Source organism: Rutilus rutilus (genome assembly GCF_951802725.1).
Source record: "Rutilus rutilus genome assembly, chromosome: 20".
NCBI lineage: Eukaryota > Metazoa > Chordata > Actinopteri > Cypriniformes > Leuciscidae > Rutilus > Rutilus rutilus.
Genome location: NC_140225.1, coordinates 29,925,132 through 29,949,980, shown reverse-complemented (window position 1 = coordinate 29,949,980; position 24,849 = coordinate 29,925,132). Strand labels below are relative to the sequence as shown.

Here is a 24,849-nt window from a genome sequence, read left to right as displayed (position 1 = left end):
ATACTCTGCATTGGTTTTGACTTATGCATTTGTACATGGTTTGTCTTAAAGCATATTAAAAACAACACATAGACATATAAACAACATTAAAAGCTTGATTTTCACCACAGGGGGACTTTAACTTTTTGGACCATTCTTTTGACTAAGTTATATTTCTAACATGCAGTCAAATGTGACACTCAACAAACCTAGCCAGTTCAGATATTTCATGTGTTCTAGCTCAAGCACACCTGGTGAAATGAATGAAGTCCTTGATTAGTTGCATCAGGTGTGCTTGAGTCAACACCTGTTTTGCAGATTTGTGCTGTTGTGAGGGATTCTATTCAGGGGGTTGAATAATTTTGAGACTGCAGAAGTCATTAAAAGTTGCATTTTCAGTTGAATTTGGGGAAATTACTTGAAACATTTGGTGTGTTGAGCAATTTCAATTACTTTGATTTGTTCATTGCAAACAGCTTGAAGTCCTGAAACCTGATTTGCAATGGGGGTTAAAGTCACTTTCCAACTTTTTAGACCTGCAAATCACAATTACAATTCCATGATATTTCCATGACCATGATAATCCTCTACAAATGTAATTATAAAATACTGTATATTGAGGTTGTAAATCATTACTCATATGATTTTTTTTTTTTTTTATATTTCCTTTTATTATAGACATTCCTCTGTCACTTTGACGTATGGTCAATTCCATGGATGAAGACAATGTCGACCACATATTTTGAGTGTCATTCATTTGATAAATTCTGAAATGTCTTTCTCATCTAAATGTTTTTCAATGGATCAATCTGAAATGTCATGCTAATAAAAAAAAAAAAGTGAATAGTGTAGTGATTGGTTATCATGTACAGTAATTCTATAGGTGCAAGTGACCTTCAGTTCATCAAATGCTGAGATTGACTGACTGAGAGTAAATTATTCAGTGGGCTTCACTTCTGATGTGCTTTACACACCTACAGTAGATCAGGGGCTATCACCGCAATCTCTGAGCTCCCTGTCTCTTTTCCTTTGAGTCACAGATCTTTAAAGCAAACTGGCCCTAGAAATACACCAGCACTGATCAAACACACATGTAACGGGTTTGTATGAACAGGTTTTTTTTTTTTTTTTTTGACTACTGATTTACTACTTGTTTTTTCAAAATGTGACATACTTGTCCTAAAATTCATAACTCCATATATGCCCATTAGGTGGGTGCAAGCATCCAATAGGACAGTGGTTCTCAGCTGGATTTGCTTTGAACCAAGATTTTACAGTGGACATGAAGTGGCGACCCAGCAACCAGAACATTATCATACAAAAGCGACCTTAAATTGTCCCTAAAATCAAACATTACATTTATTAATATTAAACCAATCATTGATTTACAATTGAAAATGGCAATTTTTTTATATATTTAAACTCTTTCCCCACCACTGACGGAATTTTCCATCATTTATGACGTTTTGGTTATGTACAGTGCAATGCATAAGTTAATACACCCATGCTAAAGTTGACTAAAAAGAGGAATAAAAAATCATATTTTGGAAATTGAACTTAATGCCTTAATTTAAAAAATTAGGAAAAATCCAACCTTTAAGGACACCAATTTTCTTTGTGAATGAATAATGTATCGTAAATAAATAAATTTTCTTCCTTACATGGTGCATAAGTGTGTACACCCCTATGTTAAATTCCCATAGAGGCAGGCAGATTTTTATTTTTAAGTATTTTTAAAAAAATTTTTTAGGATACTATGCATCCTGATAAAGTTCCCTTGGCCTTTGGAATTAAAATAGCCCCACATCATCACATAGCATTCACCATACCTAGAGATTGGCATGGTTTTATTTCAGTTAGCCTAATAGCTGGTTTGATTTGCATTGAGAGATGATCTTATGGAAAGTACCCCATGCCAATCTCTAGGTATGGTGAAGGCTATGTGATGATGTGGGGCTATTTTAATTCCAAAGGCCAAGGGAACTTTATCAGGATGCATAGTATCCTAATTTTTTTTTTAAAAAATACTTAAAAATACAAATCTGCCTGCCTCTATGGGAATTTAACATAGGGGTGTACTCACTTATGCACCATGTATTTTAAGGAAGAACATTTATTTATTTACGATACATTATTCATTCACAAAGAAAATTGGTGTCCTTAAAGGTTGGATTTTTCCTAATTTTTTAAATTAAGGCATTAAGTTCAATTTCCAAAATATGATTTTTTATTCCTCTTTTTAGTCAACTTTAGCATTGGTGTATTAACTTATGCATTGCACTGTATGTAATCTTGGTTTCCTGAATAGGTAATAGACTGAGGACAGCGTCGTGCTTAAAAAGCCCAGCCCTGGGAGCCAAGTGCCCTACCCACCTTGAGATCATAAAACCTGATAAAAGTGTGTGGAGAGGATCACCCTGCCCCAACACAAATATCCTCCAAGGAGGAACCCTTAAACAGAGCCTGAAACCATTCCTCTAGAAGAATGAGCACGTACACCGAGAGGTGAAGCCAAGCCGCGCACCTTATAGGCTGCAGCATAGCATCAGTTATCCAATGAGACATCCTCTGCTTGGTGACAGCGAAAAGCTGGTCAGACTTGCACCACTGGTCCTTGTGGTCGACATAAGTCTTCAAAGCCCACACTGGGCAGAGTCCATGACTCTGTCCAAGTCACTCAGACTATGTGCTAGGAGGGGAAATGTCTCAAAAATCACTTGCTGAGTGCGAAATGGGGTGGCCTTCCAGGACAAACTGATGGCCTTCCAGGACAACTGATAAGTCCCAAGAAGGGTGTAACAAATGAGGCTGGTATCCATTCAGCCAACCGCCAGAGGGAGCCCTCTCCCGAATACTAGCCATGAACTGTTTCTTCTATGGTTTATTCCTGTTATCATATATGTTGAGATTATTGTGTGCACATCCCAACATCTGGCAGGTGCTGGACAAAAAGGACTACTAAATAGAAAAGATTGAAATGTCCGCAACACTGCTTACTCCCATATTTTAATAAAAAAAGCAACGTTTCGACCCTACTGGGTCTTCTTCAGGCCTGAAGAAGACCCAGTAGGGTCGAAACGTTGCTTTTTTTATTAAAATATGGGAGTAAGCAGTGTTGCGGACATTTCAATCTTTTCTATTTATTCCTGTTATCACCTGTAAATAGCTATGGTTTTCCATAGATACTTTGCAAAGTATTGCCAGTTATTTCACTGCCTCACCGAGCGTTCTTTCCATTGCTTTCCTGTTATGACCATTGTGCTTCTCATGTTTGATTACTGTTTTTTTGTTTGTTTGTCTGGTTAGACTGATTACCTTGCCTGCTTCATCGACTCGTTGACTGATTTTTATTAAACTTTATGCATTTGTATTCTACCTTCGCCTCCATGTCGAATCCTCCACAAAGGGATTCGCACAGCCTAAGCTGAATTGCTCCCTGTAAAAACCGAGAAACCAGAGGGTGTCACCAAATGGACACACCTCCTAACGACACATCCTCAGCACCAAGCGCTGCTATGTAAGCTTTAAGAGTAGAAAAACGACTCTGTAGGAACCCCAACACTGAACCTACAGGGCAGGGAACTGGGTCCAAGTCGCATAGCCTGCACCAGGAAACCAAGAGTTTCTATTTAAGGGCCTACAGCCGCCTCAGAGCTGGGAGACGGTACACATCAACGCACCCCGTTCAGAGGCCACACCCACAGATTCCACAAATCCGGACGAGAGTGCCAAATCATGCCCCGGGCCTCTGACAGCCTGAGGGGAATCTCACACGTAGACAAGCCCTCTAAAGGCCGGGACACACCAGGGAAACGTCAACCCATTTTTTTTTCGGTCAGCTTAGTTTTTCGGCGTGTTCCGCACCTTTGGCTCTGGTCGGACGCCGTCTGCTTGATCATCACCCTAACACAACGCTTCCCCGCCATTGACAGAATTTTCCAGCAACCTATGTTTTCACTGTTATACGGTAAGGAGCGCTATTACGCATCTTCGAAAATAGTACAGAATGTCCGAATCAAGACACAGGCGAAAAAACAGAAGCAAGCAATAGAAAAATTGCTTAACCTCATGTACGCTAACGTTGATTGTTCAGAAAAACAAAAAAAACATTATTCTGAACTTCAGCTTGTTAAACTTAAGTTATATAACATATAGGCTGGCTATTTTTATTTAACGCAATGAGATAAATAATCGAAAAGTTAAACCCTCAGTTTAGTTACTAACTAACGAAGTAAACAAAATAACTTCTTGGCCCAATTTCACAGACATGGCTTAGATTAAGCCAGGATTAGGCCTTAGGCATGTTTATAAAAGCTAATTAAATATCCTAAATTTAGCTTAAAAAAATAAAAATACACATTACTGGTGTGCAAAAAAATCCATAGACCAAAATAAAATAAATTTGTATTGGTGTGTTTGTTGTTTTGAATTAGGTGACTATTGTTTTTGTGTTGTCTTGTGTATATTGTTTTGTTTTGTGTTATGTTATTTAACTTGTGTATTAGGACCCCCTTGAAAACAAGATGATGCATCTCGAGGGGCTTATCCTAAAGAATACAATTTGTTACACATCTTGAGACAAAACAATGGCACTGACATAATTTAAGATATGTCAGTCCAAATTGCTTTTAGTCAAGACAACTGTACTTTAGTCTGGGACTGTCTGTGAAACTGGGCAGTAATTTACTAGAGGTTTCAATGACTCAATGATTCAATGACTGAAAGATTTTTTAACAAATCTTTTGAACGAGTCGATTGTCGAAGTCACTTGTTGCCACAAACTGTCACTGATAATTTTTTTTGAAGCATCAAGTTACTTTCAAAAAGTGTTTTATTCTATTTTGATCTCAACCATAGACATCAGTGTTTATATCTGACCTATAAACTTTTATCCCAGTACCTCTGTGATCATTAGAATTTTTTTTAAGACAGAAATAATGATACTGTGTGGTTCAAAAACTGTTTGTTAAGTTGTTTAATACCTGAACATAACAACTGCTCCCTCTGGGTCAGCAGCAGAGAAAACACAGATTTGAATGTTTGCTGGTACTTGTTGTCAAAGGTTTAATAGATATAGCCAAATTGCCATTTAGGAATAAGATCACATGGGTGTTTGAATTGAGGTCGCAATCTTTTAACGCTTAATTGTGTAGATCGAGAATCCACACAATCTCTGAGGTCAACAAGACTTACTTTTGTCAGAAGCTTTAATCCAAAGTGACTTGCATTGTCTCCATTCCCAGTTCATGCATTCCCTGGGAATCGAACCCATGACCGTGGCGTTGCTAACATCATGCTATACTGTTTAAACTACAGGAATGCAAAAAGAAAAAAGTTAAGCAATTAATTTTGCTTTCCCAACTATGCAAGATTATATGATTCATTTAATTTATTATTTCCATTTAGCACTATTTTTTTCACCATTGTCTTATCAAATGAGCTGTGACCCGCCAGTTGAGAACCGCTGTTATATGACATTATTGCTGAGAATTATTATAGACATCATATAACGTATGAATGGAAAACACAGATACACAGTGTAAGGGTGTGCTAAATATTATAAAGCCAGCAGCATTTATCAGCCAAGAGTGACACAGCTCTCATTTCTGCAACATATACAAACAACAATGAAATGAGGAATTAATACCTTCAATCTCTTAATTAAAAATAAACCAAAACATTCAGACATTCTTAAAACCAGAAATAATTTTAGCGTAATGTTGCAGGAGATTCATTTTATAATGACATGAAAATAACGTTTCACTTCCCCAAAACAACCTCCTTATGCTGCCACCCACAGGAGTGGGTCGCGTTGATTTGTATCACAGCGCCTTTATAAGAAAAACAGTTGTCAGCTCTATTTTAAGGACCAGATGATGGTCGGTGCAAATAAATCAAGTACAGAAACGACTATTTCTGTCACAAGGGAGAGAAATAAAAATAGTAATGGCACATCTTTAAAAAAACAAAAACAAAAAAACAGATAGCTTATTATGCACCGCACATCTCTAAAAAAAGAAAGTCACCCACACAGGTTAATGGAACAAAAAAACAGGCATCTGTCAGACCTAAATAAAGAGAATGGACTGAAATGAAGGGAATGTGTTCGGTCATATGTTGACTATAATATGGAAGAATTTGATAAGTGTTCTTGTGCTAATTGCTTCGGGATCTGTTTGTTTGGAAGCCACAGTGAAATGACTCAAGCTGAGCATCTGTCAGGATTGTGACGGCATGTTTCACACTTTGCTCAGATCCAGCTTGCACAGATAAGGGGAGCGGAAGGAGCCCAGGTACAGGTAGCCGTTGTACTCGTGTGCCTCGCTGATGTAGGCCGCCACCATGCCGTGAGGGTCGTGAAAGCTACGAACGCACGTCCCACCGTCCTGAAGCTCGACCACCAGGCTGTAGCGCGGCACAAACTTCAACAGAGTTTCTTGACTGAAGAGCTGAGAACACACAAAACATGGGAAAGCATATCTATTTCAGAAATATATATTGAGTTGGAATGTGTAAAACCACCATTACAAAAACTACTATCAAAATCAGCAATTAATTAACCAGAACACGTTTCCTAAGAAGTGCTCACTTAAGAATTGTTCTCGAGTACAACTGTGCCAGCCACCTTTTTCACTGGCGCTGGTTTGAGAAGTATTTTTTCCTATCATTTTTCCCATAGGGATAAAAAAAAAAAAAGAGCCAATAAGCTACGAGGTGAATCATAACACTACAAATTTTGATTTGAAGCAAAACCGTTTTTGAAAGTCGGACAAAAATACAAGGGTACAAGACTGTGTACTTAGCTTTAGTGAGGAAAAGAACTACAATCCCATGAAGCATTGCATTTATATATTTATATATAAATATATATACATACACACAAACGTTTAAATATTTTTAAAGAGCGTAGAGAGACCGACTCGATTATTCACAGTGCTTCATGGGAGTGGGCGGAGCTAAAGAGATCTTCTGGTGAGTGTTGCTTCTTTCGACTCTCTGATTGGTGTCATTTTTTGTTCAGCATCATGGGTAATGTAGTTTTTCACCAGGAATTCTGCTGATAAACACGATTATAAAAAAAAAAAAAAGCTGAAATAATGGGGGCTGACGGCAAATACCATCGATTAACAAGCTTGTAGCACACAGTAGGTCTGTCTTTAAAGGTTTATAAGTTATAGTTTAAACTTAATTTCTCTATGGAGAAAATGAATGCAGATTTTACTTCTGGAACCGACTGTTGCACTATTAAGAAAAACAGCTGGATGGAGTGCAACAAAATGATGAAACTTGAGGGTCTCGAGATCCTTCTCATAAATGGGTTTATTTATTTTCTTGTTTCATATATCTATTCATTTTAAAAGTGATTTATTTGTTATTTTACTGTTACATTTAACTATGTTCAAACTATGTAAATAAAAAGCAATAAATGTCTATATATTTGTCAATTTGAAAAGAGATTTTGCCATTACATTTCACTCAATTTAAAGTATTTAAATAAAACATAAACAAGCGTATGTCTATGTATTTGTCTATTTGTAAAGTGATTTATTACACAGACATTATGTTAATTATTAATAATTAAAAAAAAATCTTCTTTTAATAAAAAAACACACATTGGTAATTAAAATAAAAATAGTAAAGTTTTTATTTTAATTCTAAATGGCAGCTTACCTTAAATATGAACTTCTTTATCCAGGGTCTTTGAGACAGGAAGTCCAGCATAGAGAAGCCGGGGTTGGCTCGCACAGCAGACATGGCCACCCAGTATCCTCCTGAAGAACTGCGTCGAATGTTGTCAGGGAATCCTGGGAGGTTGTCTATAAAGGTATCCATTCCTCCTTTATTTAGGCCAGACACGTGAACTCTGTGAAGACAACAAAAGTAAACATTCAATATGTAGAACTGAACATGAGCAGTGACGGACCGATACATCAGCTAAACCGACAAGTCAAGATGACGTTTCAACATTTTGAGACTATCGACACTGGATTTGTTAGGAATTTAACAAATCTGGTTCCAATACATTGTAATACACTAACCAAAAAATGCTAAATCTTTTGGCAACATTGTCTCATTTTTAATTAACATAACCTCATTTAATCTGGGATTTATTTTTACCCAGCACTGTTTCTACTGATTTAAACAGGCCATCCCAGATCACCACAGGGTTAAAGTAGTCACCTTCATTTATACAGCGCTTTTAAAAATAAAGATTGTTTCAAAGCAGCTTTACAGTGATAACAGGAAATTACAGTAACAGAGATTGTTTTGCAACAGCTCTTGAATAAAGTTATTGTCCAGCTAAAGTTAGTTTTTGATTGATTCACTTCCATTGCAAAGATCAGTAGTTATTAATTTAGGGGACGCTTACACGCTTTTTAACTGAAAACAGAAAACGTTTAATGCGCTCTAGCAGCTCACCTGCACAACAAGTGTTTGATGGCTTGAGAACGCAAACTTTGAAATAAGTTCCAAGATGCAAGTTTTGAAAAATAAAAATAAAATATAAAAATGAAAAAAGGTTATCTCCTTGTAAACTTCAAAAATGTGAATCTGTGAAAACGGTGACGCACATGCATATTATGTGTTTAGTCTACAGGTATGCGCATTTGAATATATATATACACATTAATGCAATTATCTAATCAACCAATCACATGGCAGTTGCTTCAATGCATTTAGGGGTGTGGTCCTGGTCAAGACAATCTCCTGAACTCCAAACTGAATGTCAGAATGGGAAAGAAAGGTGATTTAAGCAATTTTGAGCGTGGCATGGTTGTTGGTGCCAGACGGGCCGGTCTGAGTATTTCACAATCTGCTCAGTTACTGGGATTTTCACGCACAACCATTTCTAGGGTTTACAAAGAATGGTGTGAAAAGGGAAAAACATCCAGTATGCGGCAGTCCTGTGGGCGAAAATGCCTTGTTGATGCTAGAGGTCAGAGGAGAATGGGCCGACTGATTCAAGCTGATAGAAGAGCAACTTTGACTGAAATAACCACTCGTTACAACCGAGGTATGCAGCAAAGCATTTGTGAAGCCACAACACGCACAACCGGCGGATGGGCTACAACAGCAGAAGACCCCACCGGGTACCACTCATCTCCACTACAAATAGGACAAAGAGGCTACAATTTGCACGAGCTCACCAAAATTGGACAGTTGAAGACTGGAAAAATGTTGCCTGGTCTGATGAGTCTCGATTTCTGTTGAGACATTCAGATGGTAGAGTCAGAATTTGGCGTAAACAGAATGAGAACATGGATCCATCATGCCTTGTTACCACTGTGCAGGCTGGTGGTGGTGTTGTAATGGTGTGGGGGATGTTTCTTGGCACACTTTAGGCCCCTTAGTGCCAATTGGGCATCGTTTAAATGCCACGGCCTACCTGAGCATTGTTTCTGACCATGTCCATCCCTTTATGACCGCCATGTACCCATCCTCTGATGGCTACTTCCAGCAGGATAATGCACCATGTCACAAAGCTCGAATCATTTCAAATTGGTTTCTTGAACATGACAATGAGTTCACTGTACTAAAATGGCCCCCAGGCACCAGATCTCAACCCAATAGAGCATCTTTGGGATGTGGTGGAACGGGAGCTTCGTGCCCTGGATGTGCATCCCACAAATCTCCATCAACTGCAAGATGCGATCCTATCAATATGGGCCAACATTTCTAAAGAATGCTTTCAGCACCTTGTTGAATCAATGCCACGTAGAATTAAGGCAGTTCTGAAGGCGAAAGGGGGTCAAACACAGTATTAGTATGGTGGTGTTCTTAATAATCCTTTAGGTGAGTGTATATGCGCAGGCGCGTAGTCTTTCTTTACAGATTGACATCATCAAATTAATGCATAATACAGAATTTTTAGTCGCTTCCACGTATCCGTGCGAACTGGAATCATTTTGATAACGTTTTATCTGTACAGAGGTAAAGGGAAGGTACATTAATATTAAACCATCTGGAGCACTGAGACCACACTAGCTTTAGTAAGAGGAAACATGCTATGCATCTCTCCACACAGGAATCTTAATGATGGAGCCTGTTGCCTTGGCAACTGCATGCACTCATCATTTATCCAGGTAAGGAGAACGGCCTGTGCCTCTAGCAGACATGAGACGTCATGTAGCAGTGGATGAGGACTATGTCATTCAAGAGGTCAGCTTTGAGGCGATAAAGAAGTGACAGGGAGAACTGATGTGTTCTAGCTGACTTGATAATGAATCAGCCCAAAGGTAAGAACACGCTTAAAATTACACGGGACAATCAGAGTTTACTGAAATATAGATGGAAAAGTGAAGCACAGAACAGCTAATTATTAGTCGGATTTGTATTAGAAAGTAAACATGAACATCTCTAAAGTCAAAGATGTGAAACTTGCCATGAGGGATAGAAATACACCATGGTTCAAAAGTTAAGATTTTTCTAATGTTTTTGAAAGAAGTCTTAGGCTGCATTGACCAAAAATAGGCTTAAAGGGGTCATCGGATGGCCATTTTCCACAAGTTGGTGTGATTCTCTAGAGTCTTCATGTAAAGTTTGTAACATACTTTGGTTAAAATTCCTAAATTCCTCCTTCCTAATTGTAAAATGGTTGTGTAAAACAACACCCTTTTTACCTCCTCAAAAACAGCTCTGTTCACAATGAGCAACTGCTAATACTAAAACATTATTTTCAGGAACAGCTAATTCAATTTCTAAGTAAGTTGATAGGCTATTTGACGTAAACTCTTGCCAAGGTTTTAAGGGTGCAAAGTAAATGTTTATAATGTGTTAATCAAAACATAACGTATTAAACATACTGGAGACACCAGTACCGAGAACTGTTTCTTTCGGACATGTTCGCTACAGAGAGAACCGATGAGCTGGAGTAATGTGCATGCGTGATAGCACCGTCTCTAAACCGAACTTTCTCTTTCGGCCAAGTGCATGCTGTGCTGGTACATGAGCACGGGTGAACTGAGGACTTAAATAAGGAGTCGAATTCGGCTAAATGTAAGTTTCTTTAATAACCAAATAAAATTGATGTAGACCAGTTTATTCACTTTATAGGCTATCGTTTAGACATGTAAAACATCAGCATTTGCACATCGCCTGTACAGGGTTCATTTGCAAAGCGTAAATGTAAGAAACTTATCCAAGATGATTATGACGATAATTACTATTATTTAACTGACGTTATGATAACAAATGCCTTTATCTGAATTTATTTTTATCCGCCGGGATGATCGAATTTACGTCATTACGTGAGGACGTAAAAGAACTGGTGAACCGGTTTATTGAATTGAACTGTCCGAAAGAACTGGTTCGCGGAAAAGAACTGGACTTCTCATCACTAGAAAGTATACAAATGGCTGAGGGCGGAAATATGCTAATACGGGACAGTCCGTCAGTGGTCGTGGGCGGAGCATGAGCAATATGAGATCATATCGCTCAGAAATCCAAACGGCTTGATTATTGAGAGTGTTTAGGCTTTTTGTGAAAAAAAAAAAAAAGGAGTGAATGGTTTTTTTTCATTGAATGGTGGTTGTGTCCACACACTGCAAAGATACATTTATATGCAAACACCATATAAAAGTGAATTTTGCATCCGATGACCCCTTTAAGTAAAAACAGTAATGTTGTGAGATATTACAGTTTAAAATAATGGTATTCTATTTTAGTGTATAAATATACACCGAATTGTGTATACATATGTGTGTGTGTGTATATCTGCGTATAAATATACATACACACACATACAGTGAGGAAAATAAGTATTTGAACACCCTGCTATTTTGCAAGTTCTCCCACTTGGAAATCATGGAGGGGTCTGAAATTGTCATCGTAGGTGCATGTCCACTGTGAGAGACAATCTAAAAAAAAAAAAAATCCAGAAATCACAATATATAAGATTTTTTAACTATTTATTTGTATGATACAGCTGCAAATAAGTATTTGAACACCTGTCTATCAGCTAGAATTCTGACCCCCAAAGACCTGTTAGTCTGCCTTTAAAATGTCCACCTCCACTCCATTTATTATCCTAAATTAGATGCACCTGTTTGAGGTCGTTAGCTGCATAAAGACACCTGTCCACCCCATACAATCAGTAAGAATCCAACTACTAACATGGCCAAGACCAAAGAGCTGTCCAAAGACACTAGAGACAAAATTGTACACCTCCACAAGGCTGGAAAGGGCTACGGGGAAATTGCCAAGCAGCTTGGTGAAAAAAGGTCCACTGTTGGAGCAATCATTAGAAAATGGAAGAAGCTAAACATGACTGTCAATCTCCCTCGGACTGGGGCTCCATGCAAGATCTCACCTCGTGGGGTCTCAATGATCCTAAGAAAGGTGAGAAATCAGCCCAGACCTACACGGCAGGAGCTGGTCAATGACCTGAAAAGAGCTGGGACCACCGTTTCCAAGGTTACTGTTGGTAATACACTAAGACGTCATGGTTTGAAATCATGCATGGCACGGAAGGTTCCCCTGCTTAAACCAGCACATGTCAAGGCCCGTCTGTGAAGCATGGGGGTGGTAGCATCATGCATCGGGGGTGTTTTTCTGCACATGGGAGAGGGCGACTGCACTGTATTAAGGAGAGGATGACCGGGGCCATGTATTGCGAGATTTTGGGGAACAACCTCCTTCCCTCAGTTAGAGCATTGAAGATGGGTCGAGGCTGGGTCTTCCAACATGACAATGACCCGAAGCACACAGCCAGGATAACCAAGGAGTGGCTCTGTAAGAAGCATATCAAGGTTCTGGCGTGGCCTAGCCAGTCTCCAGACCTAAACCCAATAGAGAATCTTTGGAGGGAGCTCAAACTCCGTGTTTCTCAGCGACAGCCCAGAAACCTGACTGATCTAGAGAAGATCTGTGTGGAGGAGTGGGCCAAAATCCCTCCTGCAGTGTGTGCAAACCTGGTGAAAAACTACAGGAAACGTTTGACCTCTGTAATTGCAAACAAAGGCTACTGTACCAAATATTAACATTGATTTTCTCAGGTGTTCAAATACTTATTTGCAGCTGTATCATACAAATAAATAGTTAAAAAATCATACATTGTGATTTCTGGATTTTTTTTTTAGATTATGTCTCTCACAGTGGACATGCACCTACGATGACAATTTCAGACCCCTCCATGATTTCTAAGTGGGAGAACTTGCAAAATAGCAGGGTGTTCAAATACTTATTTTCCTCACTGTATATATATATATATATATATATATATATATATATATATATTATTGTCGAGTTTTTGTTTATATATGTGCACACATATATACAGTCTCTCACAAAAATGAGTACACCCCTCACATTTCAGCAAACATTTTAGTATATCTTCTCAAGGGACAATACTATAGAAATGAAACTTGGATATATTTTAGAGTAGTCAATGTGCTGCTTGTACATATTTACTGTCCTCTGAAAAGAACTCAACATACAGCCATTATTGTCAAAATAGCTGGCAACAAAAGTGAGTACATACAAAGTGAACATGTCAAAACTGTGTCCAAAGTGTCAATATTTTGTGTGAGCACCACTGTTATCTAGCACTGCCTTAATCCTCCTGGCCATGGAGTTCACCAGAGCTGCACAGGTTGTTGCTGGGATCCTCTTCCACTCCTCCACAATGACATCACAGAGCTGCTGGATGTTACACACATGGCACTTCTCCACCCTCCGCTTGAGGATGCCAGTGTGCAGCGTATGGTCTGAGCTCTGACAAGCTGACCTTCCGCTTCTGCAACCTCAAAAGCAATGCTGGCACGATCATGCATCTGTTTTTTTAAGTCAGCTTCTGCACCTGACGCACAGCACGAGGACTCAACTTCTTTGATTGACCCTTACAAAGCCTGTTACGAGTGGAATCTGTCCACTTGTAAATTCTTTGCCATGAGGGGCCATGTTGAACATCCAGTGGTCAGTATGAGAGAATTTTACTGCAAATTTGAACTGCTCTAATACAAGATAAACGGTCCTGTCAAGCAGAAAAAACATGAAAAGGATGAATAGGACATGTGGCTTTGCATGGTCAAACGACGTACAGCTATTATCACTTAGTGTGTACTTACTTTTGTTGCCAGCTATTTTGACAATAATGGCTGTATGTTGAGTTCTTTTCAGAGGACAGTAAATGTATACTGCTATACAAGCAGCACAATGACTACTCTAAAATATATCCAAGTTTGATTTCTATAGTATTGTCCCTTGAGTAGATATACTAAAATGTTTGCTGAAATGTGAGGGGTGTGCTCACTTTTGTGAGATAAAAGATGTAATTTATTCCTGTGATGCAAAGCTGAATTTTACTCCAGTCTTTAGTGTCACATGATCCTTCAAAAATGCCTTACTGGTATTTAAAAAAAAAAATTTAATTAATGCATCCTTGCAGAATAAAAGTATTAATTTCCTTTTTATTTTATCTTACTTACCCCAAGCTTTTGAACGCTAGTGTACAGTATATACTATAGAAATAGTAAAAACAGTATGAAAATAGCTCTTGTTCAGTGATAACATCCCAGGTTTTGATTAGAATAAAAAATTATAATAATTAAACAATATACAAGTTTTAACAATCAACGACCAAAGTAACAGAATATAAACAGTACGCCGAGTATCACCTCCTTATTCTGGCCATTGTGGTTTCAGCCACTAGAACAGACTCCTCATCAGGGAAGAGCTGGATGCCGTTAGGAAACCTCAGGTTCTCCATCATCACGGAAACTTCCTTGCTCTCTGTATCGTACTCAAGCACACTGAAAAAAACAAATTAGCAACATCAGTCACCGTACTAAAAACATAATTCCCAATGAAAACAAGCAGTGATTCAGAAACTATGCGCTATGTTCCAACCAATAAAACTGTAAAGTGCGAAAACCCGTGAAATGCACTGAAAATCAGATGTTTCATGTCCCAGTTACCGTCCATCTGCTGTGGCCTCCATGATCAGGTGCATGAAGTCTCTGCGCTGCCACCTGCTGCTGGAGTCAGTGAAGTACACCTTTTTCCCATCCTGAGTTACATCCAGATCATTCACAAAGCCCAGACGTCGACCACCGATCATCTTCCCTGTGCTCACCAGAGATTGGACCTCACCTAAAAGTCAAAACGAGACTTGTGTGCATAGTGCATTGTTCTTTCTGGAGCTTGACAAGAGACGTGGACACTGTGAACTATTGTTAGAGGAGTGGTGTCTCAACTCTTCCTTTTGTGTTCTATGTGGGAAAATAATAACTGCATACTGGTTTGGAACAACATGTGGTTTTAGTGAATAATGGCAGAATTTTTTTTTTTTTTTTTGCACAAACTATAACCCTTTAAATGAGAACTGACTTTTTAAAACAGAATATGTGTATTCTCTTTCCTTACCCGTGACAGGGTTGACCTCAAACAGTCCCAAATAGGCATCAGTGACGAACAAGGTGCCATTGGGTCCCACACGGATTCCCAGAGGACGTCCACAAGTGTGTTCTTGCTCATGAGAGCCTTTGAATAAAAATAAAATAAAAAAAAAGACAATGGATATTCAACACTAATGATAATAGATTTTGACACTGGAATTCTCAATTATATCTAACATAACTCAGTTATTGAATAACTTGATGTGTTTGATGGAACAAAATGCATGAGCTAGTCAACAATTAAAATTCTAAGCACATTTTATGTTTGTTTCCACAGCGTCAGCAGTTTACAACACAGCCAGGGAAAAGAAAGGAGTAGAGTCATCCACTATATAAAATGCCATCTTCTACTGTAATAAAATAAACGTAGGAATTTTAACCCGTCTATGTAGTGCTTTAATGTTACATTACGTTAATGCATGTGTGCTTTGCATGCATTAGTGTAATGTAGTAGGGCTGGTTCAAGCCATTAGCCGACAAGTCAGACGTTTGTGATATTAATTTAATTACAATGGTTTCAGTTTCAGGGCTGAGAAGGAATATTATACGTAACACTGTTCTACATTACAGAGAAATACTAAAACATAATGAGCATTTAAAATATAAATTAAAGGTGCAGTAAGCAATTTCTGAGAATCATTGAAAAATAAAGCAAAGATCATGAACGAATGACAAGGAAGAACAAAAAATGAACATACTGTACACAGGTACAAGCGAGAGTTGGTTGTTAGTCGCAAGCAACACACACTCAAATCCAATGTTATTCGCGCATGGAGCAGAAACAACGCAACCACAGCGTCCGGTTTCAGGCGTTCCCGCTTCAGCACTGCAAATCATTTCTAATATTAATAAGGGTCCTAAAGTCTTGCCTGATCATAACTAGGGTTGGGAATCGTAAGAAATTTTCCGGTTATGATTCTGGTTCCGGTTCCCATTCAATAAAAATGATTAAAACAACTAATAAAAATCAGTAGTAAGGGAAAAATGTACAGTCCTTTTTGTGTTTATTTTAAGTTTATTAAAACGCTGTATTCTGCTGCCAGGCCATTAGATGGAAATGAAACACTATAGACTGAACATGTAATACGCATGTGCATGACGTCATCGTCTTCAGAAATTCACGTTTTTGTTGTTTACACGGAGACCGTTTTCAAAAACTTGCGTTTTCAGACACCCGAAACACTGTTGTCGTGTAAACAAACGGCCAAAACTAGGGCTGCACGATTAATGGCAATAAAACCGCACGCGATTTGGCAAAGGCTGCGATTATTTTAAGCGCAGCTGGTCAGTGGAGTGCGGCTGATCGGTAGTAAACACTGCCCCATTTGAACACCAGAGGGCGCTCTCACGCAAACACGCTAAATATGCCCCGCCGCAGAAGTACAATAACGGCGCATCATTCCAGGAAATCCCTGTCGCTGTAGCTGAATAGTCAGAAGATTGAAACGCTTTGATTAAACATGACTTATAAATGCACGACTGCCTTATTCTGTGTCAGAAGCTCATCATCTCACAGAAGGAGGAGCTCAACTGTCCTTATGAAGTGAGTTTGGAGTAAATGCATGTTATTAAATGTTGCATGTTATTAAAACGAGGTTCATAAATGATTCTCGTGTTTGGAAAGATATTTGACTCGTGTTGTTTTTTTCAAATGCACGTTATAAGTGACTCAAACTCACAGTGCTTTCAGATGGAGCAGCGTTTACAGAGCCGTACATCAATGACAAACTGCGCATAAAAAAAATAATCGCAGCCTTTGCGATTTTAAAATCGCGATAAGCGATCTCGATTTAAGTGCGATTACATGGAAATTGCGATTAATCGTGCAGCCCTAGCCAAAACGCATAAAAAGTTTTACGTTTTTAGTTGAAAACGATGTCGTGTAAACAGCCCCATAGTGTGATCAAACGTACAGGTAATACAAAAACTAATTTATTACATTTATTTAAATTCGTGAATTCTACACATCTCTGGATGGTGAAAACGACATCTCCCATAGTTCCACTCTCCTTCATAACTAGAGTCTTTGTTATTGTTTTGAAAATGCGACCTCTGGTGGCGAAAAAATTACATATTATAGCTTTAACTGGTGACCGTGTTGAGTTGTGACTTTACGCCACATGTGAATGATTGGCCACAGATTCGTCAATTCGAAAAACCTGTGCAGTGTGTTCATTATAATTAAACTTTCTTACAACATGCTGGCATCATTGTAAAGATAAAACATTAGTGATGTCATTACCAGGAACAGCAGAAGTACGTTAACAAAAAAATAAAAAAAGTTTATAAAGTCATCCTTGTTACGGGATTCGAACTCATCCATCAAAATACAAGCGACGCAACAGTGGCGCATTCTATCGATTGAACTATTTTACCACCACAAACGGATCTTGAGCTTCAAATAAGCTTTTCTGAAGCCTAATGTTTCATGATGCTCATGCTAACTTGTGCCTCACACTCACACGCTGATATAGCCTCATCTGAATACACTGTATGACAAGAGTGACAAGTTCTCATCAAAACGCTGCTCCCCCAAATATTGTGCGACATAATACTCATCACTCAGTATTCAATGAACAAACAAATGAAATGACCTAAATAAATAAGCTGATTTATTGAGCCGAGTTAGTCATACTCATAACACATACTCACATTATGAAAGGCAGTTATGAATGAAAGGTAGATGAAACACTTGTGTGTAGTGAAAAGGATACTTTGTGATTTAGGGGTGTGAACCTACACTGGTCTCACGGTTCGGTTCGATTACGATTATCATGTCATCGATTCAGTTCGATTCGATATCACGATGCACTGCATCCTCAATTTTCAATTTGACTTCACATGTATACAATTTTGTCAACAAATACAAGCAGTCAGATATATGAACTGAACCTTTAATTTTTCCTGCTCAAAGAAAACACGTAATGAATAAAAAAAAAAACTGTGATGACTCAGCTCAGTGGAGGGCTTATTTATTTAGGTCATTTGTTTGTTCACACAGATGAGGCTATATCAGCATGTGAGCGTGAGGCAACATGGGCACAGTGGCATCATGAAACATTAGGCTACAGAAATGAACATTTGAAGATTAAGATCCGTTCGCTTACTGTGGTGGAAAAATAGTTCGATCGACAGAGTGCGTCAATTTTCCGTTGATTGTATTTTGATGGATGAGTTTGAATCCCATAACAGAAATTTCTTTATTAGCATTTCGTTTTTTTTCTTAAACATACTTCTACCAGGTAATGGCATCACTTATGTTTGATCTTTACAATGATACCAGCATCATGTTGTAAGAAAGTTTAATCGTAATGAACATTGTTTTGAATTTACGAATCTGCGGCCGATCGTTCACATAAAGTCACAGTCAACATGGCAGTCACCAGTTAGACCGTAATACTCCAGCTCACCGGCAAAAGTAATGATTATGAATGTGTCAGGAAAAACAACACAAGGAGATTGTCTGACCATTTAAATGTATTAATAAGCTAGCGAGTGTCGGCTGCAAAGATGAAGTTGACGACGCTGACTCCTCATCTCCACAGTATAGTGGATGCGACTTTAGAGGGAAATGCATGTTAAGTTAAACATGTCATGAAGTAAGCGCTGTATAATTTTGTTTCCACACTCCGCACAAACACTTGGATATGTGCCTAATATTAACAAATATTTGTCTAAGATAACGTTAACTTTAGAGTGAGCAGCCATGTAAAGTGGCTAACGTTAGGCTACTACTTGCGTTTCAATTGATAAGCCATAATGTCTGATGTAAAATTTCGATTTCCTGCCCGACATAATTACCACATGGACCAGGTGTTTGTCATGGACTGTGTGACTATTAAAATTCAGTCGACAAAAGCTTTGTTTAGTCCAAAATAATTTTTTGTGCATATCCAATTGGAATCCGATCATATTTAGCAAGTGTGAACAGCAAAAAACCACACACAAAAAAAAAAAAAACCCACATGAGTTTCCTAAAAGTAACTGAAATCTGTACAAAGATTCATGCCATGTGCAACAAACCCATGAACCTGAGCATTTCAAAAGACAAGGTCACTTATGTTGAAATACCACATTACGCAGTGTTGCAGGAAACAGTCCAGTATTGCTGGTTTTCTTACCACATGGTGGCTTGCCCAGTGTTGCTAATACATGAATGTTCTTTCCCTCGATTTTGACTATCTTTCCATCAGCCGTCCCAGTGTACAAAACATCTACAAAACAAGAATGATTTAGAGGCATTACAAACTGTCATTAAAGCAAATTATGTTTTACATATTTAATGGCTTAAGATCAATATTAAGATCTACATATAATAATTTATGTCTTAAGACCTTCATACTTCCTTATATATATATATATATATATATATATATATATATATATATATATAGTCAGAGTGCAAGCATGCAATACAAAAATACAATAACACACTCAACTTTTACCTACTTTGGCAAGCGCAACCACAGTTTAACTTTCAGTGCACACACTGCCAAACAGCTGCGGCACACTGGGTGAAAGGTCAAGTTTTGACTGCATTGCTTTGCAAATACTGACCTCCAATATTGGCAAGGGATTCTGGGCCGATGAGCCGCTCCTCGAACAGTCGCTCTGCCTGTCTGAGTATTAGGTTGGGCTCGTAACAGCCAGTCATAAGAGGCGGTTCATTGAGACTAATTATTAAACACAAGAGGGGAAAAAAACAAAGAAGAACTTTAGTTAAGCTTCATGTTCAGAAATGTTGAGAAGAACTGAACTTTCAGCAGAAAGCTGGAGGAGATGAAATGCCCTACATATCAACCGCAGAGGCATCAATTATTTACCATTGTCAGAACTAAAAAAGAAATGAGAAAGCACTGTGGGGCTTGACTTAAGATGAATATTTATATTGGATTTTGTCTTGACTCTCAAGAACACTGTGGCAGCAGATCAGAACCAAAAGGACTATATTGGATGAGATATAAAAGAATGATTAAAGAAGCTTTCCATTCAGCGTTAAAGGAATAGTGCATGAAAATATGACAATTGTGCTTTCATTTACTCACACTCATATAATTTCCAAACCTATATTATTTTACTTCTGTGAAACGCAAAAGGAGGTTTATGCTGATAAGACCAAAAGGACAGAAAAACAACACACCATAACAGCAGTCCATACGACTCATGCACAATTTCCCAAGTCTTCAGAAGTCATATTATGAAATATATATATGTATATATATAAAAAGCAGATAAAATTACTAACACTTAAACTTAAATGACTGAAAATAGAAATTTAAATCTAATTCAAAACATTAATAAATACCGTAGGCTTCACAAGTATTGGCACCCTTGGTTAATATGAGCAAAACTGACTGTGAAAATTAGTTTTTGCAATTTCTCCTCTTAGTCTTTCATTCAAAATATTCACAAAAATCTAACCTTTAATTAAAGTCAAATAGTTGAAAGAAACAAATATCATAATTTTTTTTTCTGAAATATATGTATTCCACAATTATTGACACTCCTTCATTTAATTACTTTGTGCAAACTCCCTTTGCCAAGACAGATAACTGCTATGAAACTTCTCCAATAATGCGTAAAAAAATTAAATAATGTGGTTGATGAACATATGGCACGAGATCTGAGACCATTCCTCCATTCAGAATCTCTCCAGATTCAGATATCCATGCTTGTGGACTCCTTTCTTCAGCTCATCCCACAGGTTTTTATGGGGTTTGGGTCAGGGGACTGCTATGTCCATGGCAAAACCTTCATCCTGTGATCAGTGAACTACTCTGTGGTTTATTTTGAGACGTGCTTTGGATCATTGTCATGCTGGAGGATCCAACCAAGCTTCCTGACAGGGTCAGTCAGGTGTTGATTTTATATCTGCAGGCCCTTGATGTTTATTTTATTTTACTGTGTATTGTGCATCCTAAGTTGCCCAGGGTCTTTTGGAAGAAATGTAGCCCCACCGCATTAAAGATCCACCAGCATACTTCACACACACACTCCGCCCAAGTAGCAGTGCTTCGCCTTCTGAGAATATAGTTCCCAGTATGTATACGGTTAGAAGATGGCTGTGTCTCATGTGACCTTGTTATTTGTACACGCTGTGACTATACAAATCACAACATGTAAATAGGAAAATGTTGGCGTTATTTTGTCACTTATTGGGAGCAGTATGCTAGCTGGAGCCATTTACCTCCAGTCTTTGTGCTAAGCTAGGCTAGCGGTGGGTGCGTCAGACAGAGTTACGGCACGCACGGAGATGTATTGACTTATCTAACTCTGGGGGATACGGTGAATAAGCTACAGTCCCAAAAAGTCGGCGTGTTCCTTTAACCCTACCATGCCACAAATGGATGCCTAGCTCGCAGAAATCCCAATAGAAATAAATGAGAATCCTCTTCAGTGTGTCAATCAAGGTCGCTTTCCGTCTCTTGCACAAACTGCACGCAAGTATTTGTGTGAACCGTGCACAAGCACCGACAGTGAACGATTGTTCAGTGCTGCATCCAATGTCTTGGACAGTAAAAGAAACAGACTGCACTGTGAAAAAGCAGAAAAGCTTCTTTTTATAAAGAAGAACTTGCCCCTGTTTCTAAAGCAGCAACCTTAATACTTGGTAACAGCAAATGGACCGAATGAACTGTTCATGATTTTGAAGTTTGTCATGTCATATTTTAATCTTTATGTTAAATAGATCTATGTTAATTTGAAATGATTTAACGTTTAGTAGTGTGCACCACGCACAACGACTGAATGAACTGCAAAGTCCACAGAAACCAATCAGAAGACGTGAATCGAATCATATGATTTCAAGAAGAATGGCGGTTTGCGTTAGTCTGGCTATCACCAGACCAAGCTCAATCTTTTAAAGGGGTCATATAATGGTACATGCACTTTTACAAGTTGATTGTACTGAAGTGTGTGTTGGCAGTGCCTGTACACAACCATCATAAAATGATTAAAATCCATCCAGTGTTTTTTTTTTTTAATCTTCTTATATGTTTTCCCCTCTCTCAAATCAAGCCGTTCGACCGTGTGACATCATTAAACCCGTGATTAAACCCGCCAATAGCGCACCAGGTGGATAAGCCAGTTTGTGATTGGTCTCCGCAGATTTGTAACGAAAGCAGGATAGAAAAATGTACAGGGCGGAATCAAACCGCCGGCAGATCGGGCTGGGTTTACCCAGTCTAGGTTTGCGCATGAGCCGAATTTTTAATTGCCGAGCTGCAAGTTTGAATGTTTTGTCCATCGTTACAGTGGCAATGACAGGATTTCGTGAGTAGGAATTAAACACAACGGTGCTCCTTGTGCTGCTGTAAAACTCTGACAGAAACGGACCACCTCTTACACCTCTTCCCTACTGTGAGGATCAGTTTCATCAGTTACATTTTGAATTCTGCTTTCATCATTTGCAATGTTTCCAGTTGCATCTTTAGTGAATTTGCAATTGTTTACCATGTCTTGTTGTCCAGAGAGGGGGACTTAGAGGTTTTTGCACACATTGCATTTAATTTTTTCATACCAATGAAAAAATAAAAAAATGCTAATTTAAAAGAAAACATGTCAGACGGACTAGAGGTTTTTGCATCTGAACTCTTCTCTCTCACTCACACACATACATACATATATATACATACACATATATATATATATACACACACACACATATATATATATATATATATACATATATACACATATGCATATACACTGTATCACCGCTTCATGTTACGTCAAAATTAAGCGTGCAATGGCCCGAAAACATGAAGACTGTGGGGGAGCATAAAGGTGCATCTTCATGTCTGTGACCAGTGTTTACCGAGCTTGACGACTGATGATCTGAAATAAGTTGACTATTAAAAAGAACAGCTGAACATCAGTTCACAAGTAAAATATATTGTTTAAATTGTTACTGCCTTTAGTTATTAAAAATGCTTAAAAACACTAACTTGATGAAATTCATACTTGGTTTTAATTAATAAATAGAACATTAATTACACTGTTAATGTAAAAATAAAAATAAATCAGAATTGTATTTTTTATTTTATATATATATTTTTATAGTGCTTCAGTCACATGGACTACTTTTCAAGTTTTTTTTTCCTTTTTGGAACTTGGCAGTATAAATCACCCTCCGCTATAGTTATGTGGAAAGCAGAAGCTAAGCTATATTGTAAATATTTATACGGGTTGGAAAAACATTGGGATGATTAAAAGATAACATTTTAATTTTGGGGTTAAAAAATTCTTTAACCATTAAAACTGAACACATGAAGTCTAAAAGAAGGCGGTTTTCTACAATTAAAGCAATGTAGTTTTTGAATAGGGCTTCTTTTAAATTGCATAATTTCCAGCTTGGCAACAGAACGTTACAGGAAGTTCTTTTTGCCATTTTGTAATAAACTTTACAACTGACATTTAACGATAAACATTGAGTAGGACCAATGACAATAACTCATGGTTTCTGAGCAATGCGGTGTGACACAATGTCTCACCTGTACTCCTCCTCTCTGTAACCATTACACACCTTTGCATGAGAAACATCCTATTGTACTTGCATCATTTAGTCATTTACAGATTTCCATCCAATTACATATTTTAGAGCAAAGTGTAAATAGAAAATGTATGACTTCCATGAGTTTTTATCTAAACTCCCAGGAACTGTCCTGAGGAAACCCTGAATGTCTGAAGTACTGTGAGTTGTGACTTGTGTTTTCCATGCTTAAGGTGTAGATCCCTATGAGAGTACAAAGCTCACCTGAAAGCCTCTGGTTGAATGGGAGAATCAATCAGGAAAATGAGGACCAGCAGTGGGAAAAGCAGGAAAGCCACCAGTGAGAGTAACGTCACACGAAACACCTTCCCACTGTAAGTGCTGCAACGCACAACAAAACAACATGGTATACATTATCTGACGAGGACACATTTAACATCAATTAAATTGAATGCAAATTAATCAAGTGCATACAAATGTTTTCAAGTAAGCATTGAAGGCAGGTAGGTATGTCTTACCTTGTGCTTTTGTACTGGGGTTCATGGGTTTCATCAGTAATTATTTGAGGTCTGTTCAACCTCCTGAACCGCAGTCCCTCGGGCTCATTCATTTTGTTGTTGTGTCGAGTCTCTCTCTGTTTCACAGCTACGTTCACTAAAACATAAGGCTAAATAAACGCTGGTCCAACAAACGAAGAATTATTTCACAACATCCCGACACCAGCGTAGTTCATTATGACGTGCACGAGACCCACGCGCGCTCCCGACACCAGTCAGTGACGTGTGAGCGGAGAAACGATGAAACGCTTTCAGTGACAAAAGGGACATTTTTCAAATTAAAAGTTTTTTTGGGGCTTTTTTTTATAAACGCAGCAAAACGACTCAAATAGCTTACAGTAAATTAATTTTTTGTCATTAATAAACAAGCAAATAAATAAAGCATTTTTAAGAATAAATACACAAACCGTTTCATTTATGACATTAT

The 24,849-nt window shown here is 38.1% G+C and overlaps 2 protein-coding genes across 2 annotated transcripts in view; one reads left to right on the top strand and one right to left on the bottom strand.

The window, feature by feature from the left end:
- The window catches only part of cst7 (cystatin f), a 5,013-nt gene extending 4,118 nt beyond the window's left edge, over positions 1–895 (top strand). The window contains 1 exon segment of the mRNA XM_084391561.1: positions 658–895. Within this exon segment, the coding sequence (XP_084247687.1) occupies positions 658–750 (93 nt within the window). The 3' untranslated portion in view covers positions 751–895.
- A 4,450-nt stretch (positions 896–5,345) lies between these two features.
- apmap (adipocyte plasma membrane associated protein) lies at positions 5,346–24,653 on the bottom strand. Its single transcript, XM_084391162.1, has 9 exons — positions 24,384–24,653; positions 24,130–24,246; positions 19,932–20,047; positions 19,496–19,588; positions 15,343–15,459; positions 14,895–15,069; positions 14,595–14,729; positions 7,651–7,843; positions 5,346–6,428 (listed from the first exon to the last, which is right to left on the bottom strand). The coding sequence occupies exons 1-9, from the start codon at positions 24,473–24,475 to the stop codon at positions 6,219–6,221; spliced, it is 1,248 nt and encodes a 415-aa protein (XP_084247288.1). The 5' UTR covers positions 24,476–24,653; the 3' UTR covers positions 5,346–6,218.
- Between the last annotated feature and the right edge of the window lie 196 nt (positions 24,654–24,849).

What these genes read in the sequence shown, in the direction of transcription:
- apmap (XM_084391162.1), bottom strand. Translation starts at nt 24,475, where the DNA reads ATGAATGAGCCCGAGGGACTGCGGTTCAGGAGGTTGAACAGACCTCAA. An exon ending in CCCCAGTACAAAAGCACAAG is followed by an intron (nt 24,247 to 24,383) that starts GTAAGACATACC and finishes TGTGCGTTGCAG; the next exon opens with CACTTACAGTGGGAAGGTGT. An exon ending in TAAAGAAGTTCATATTTAAG is followed by an intron (nt 6,429 to 7,650) that starts GTAAGCTGCCAT and finishes GTGTGTTCTCAG; the next exon opens with CTCTTCAGTCAAGAAACTCT.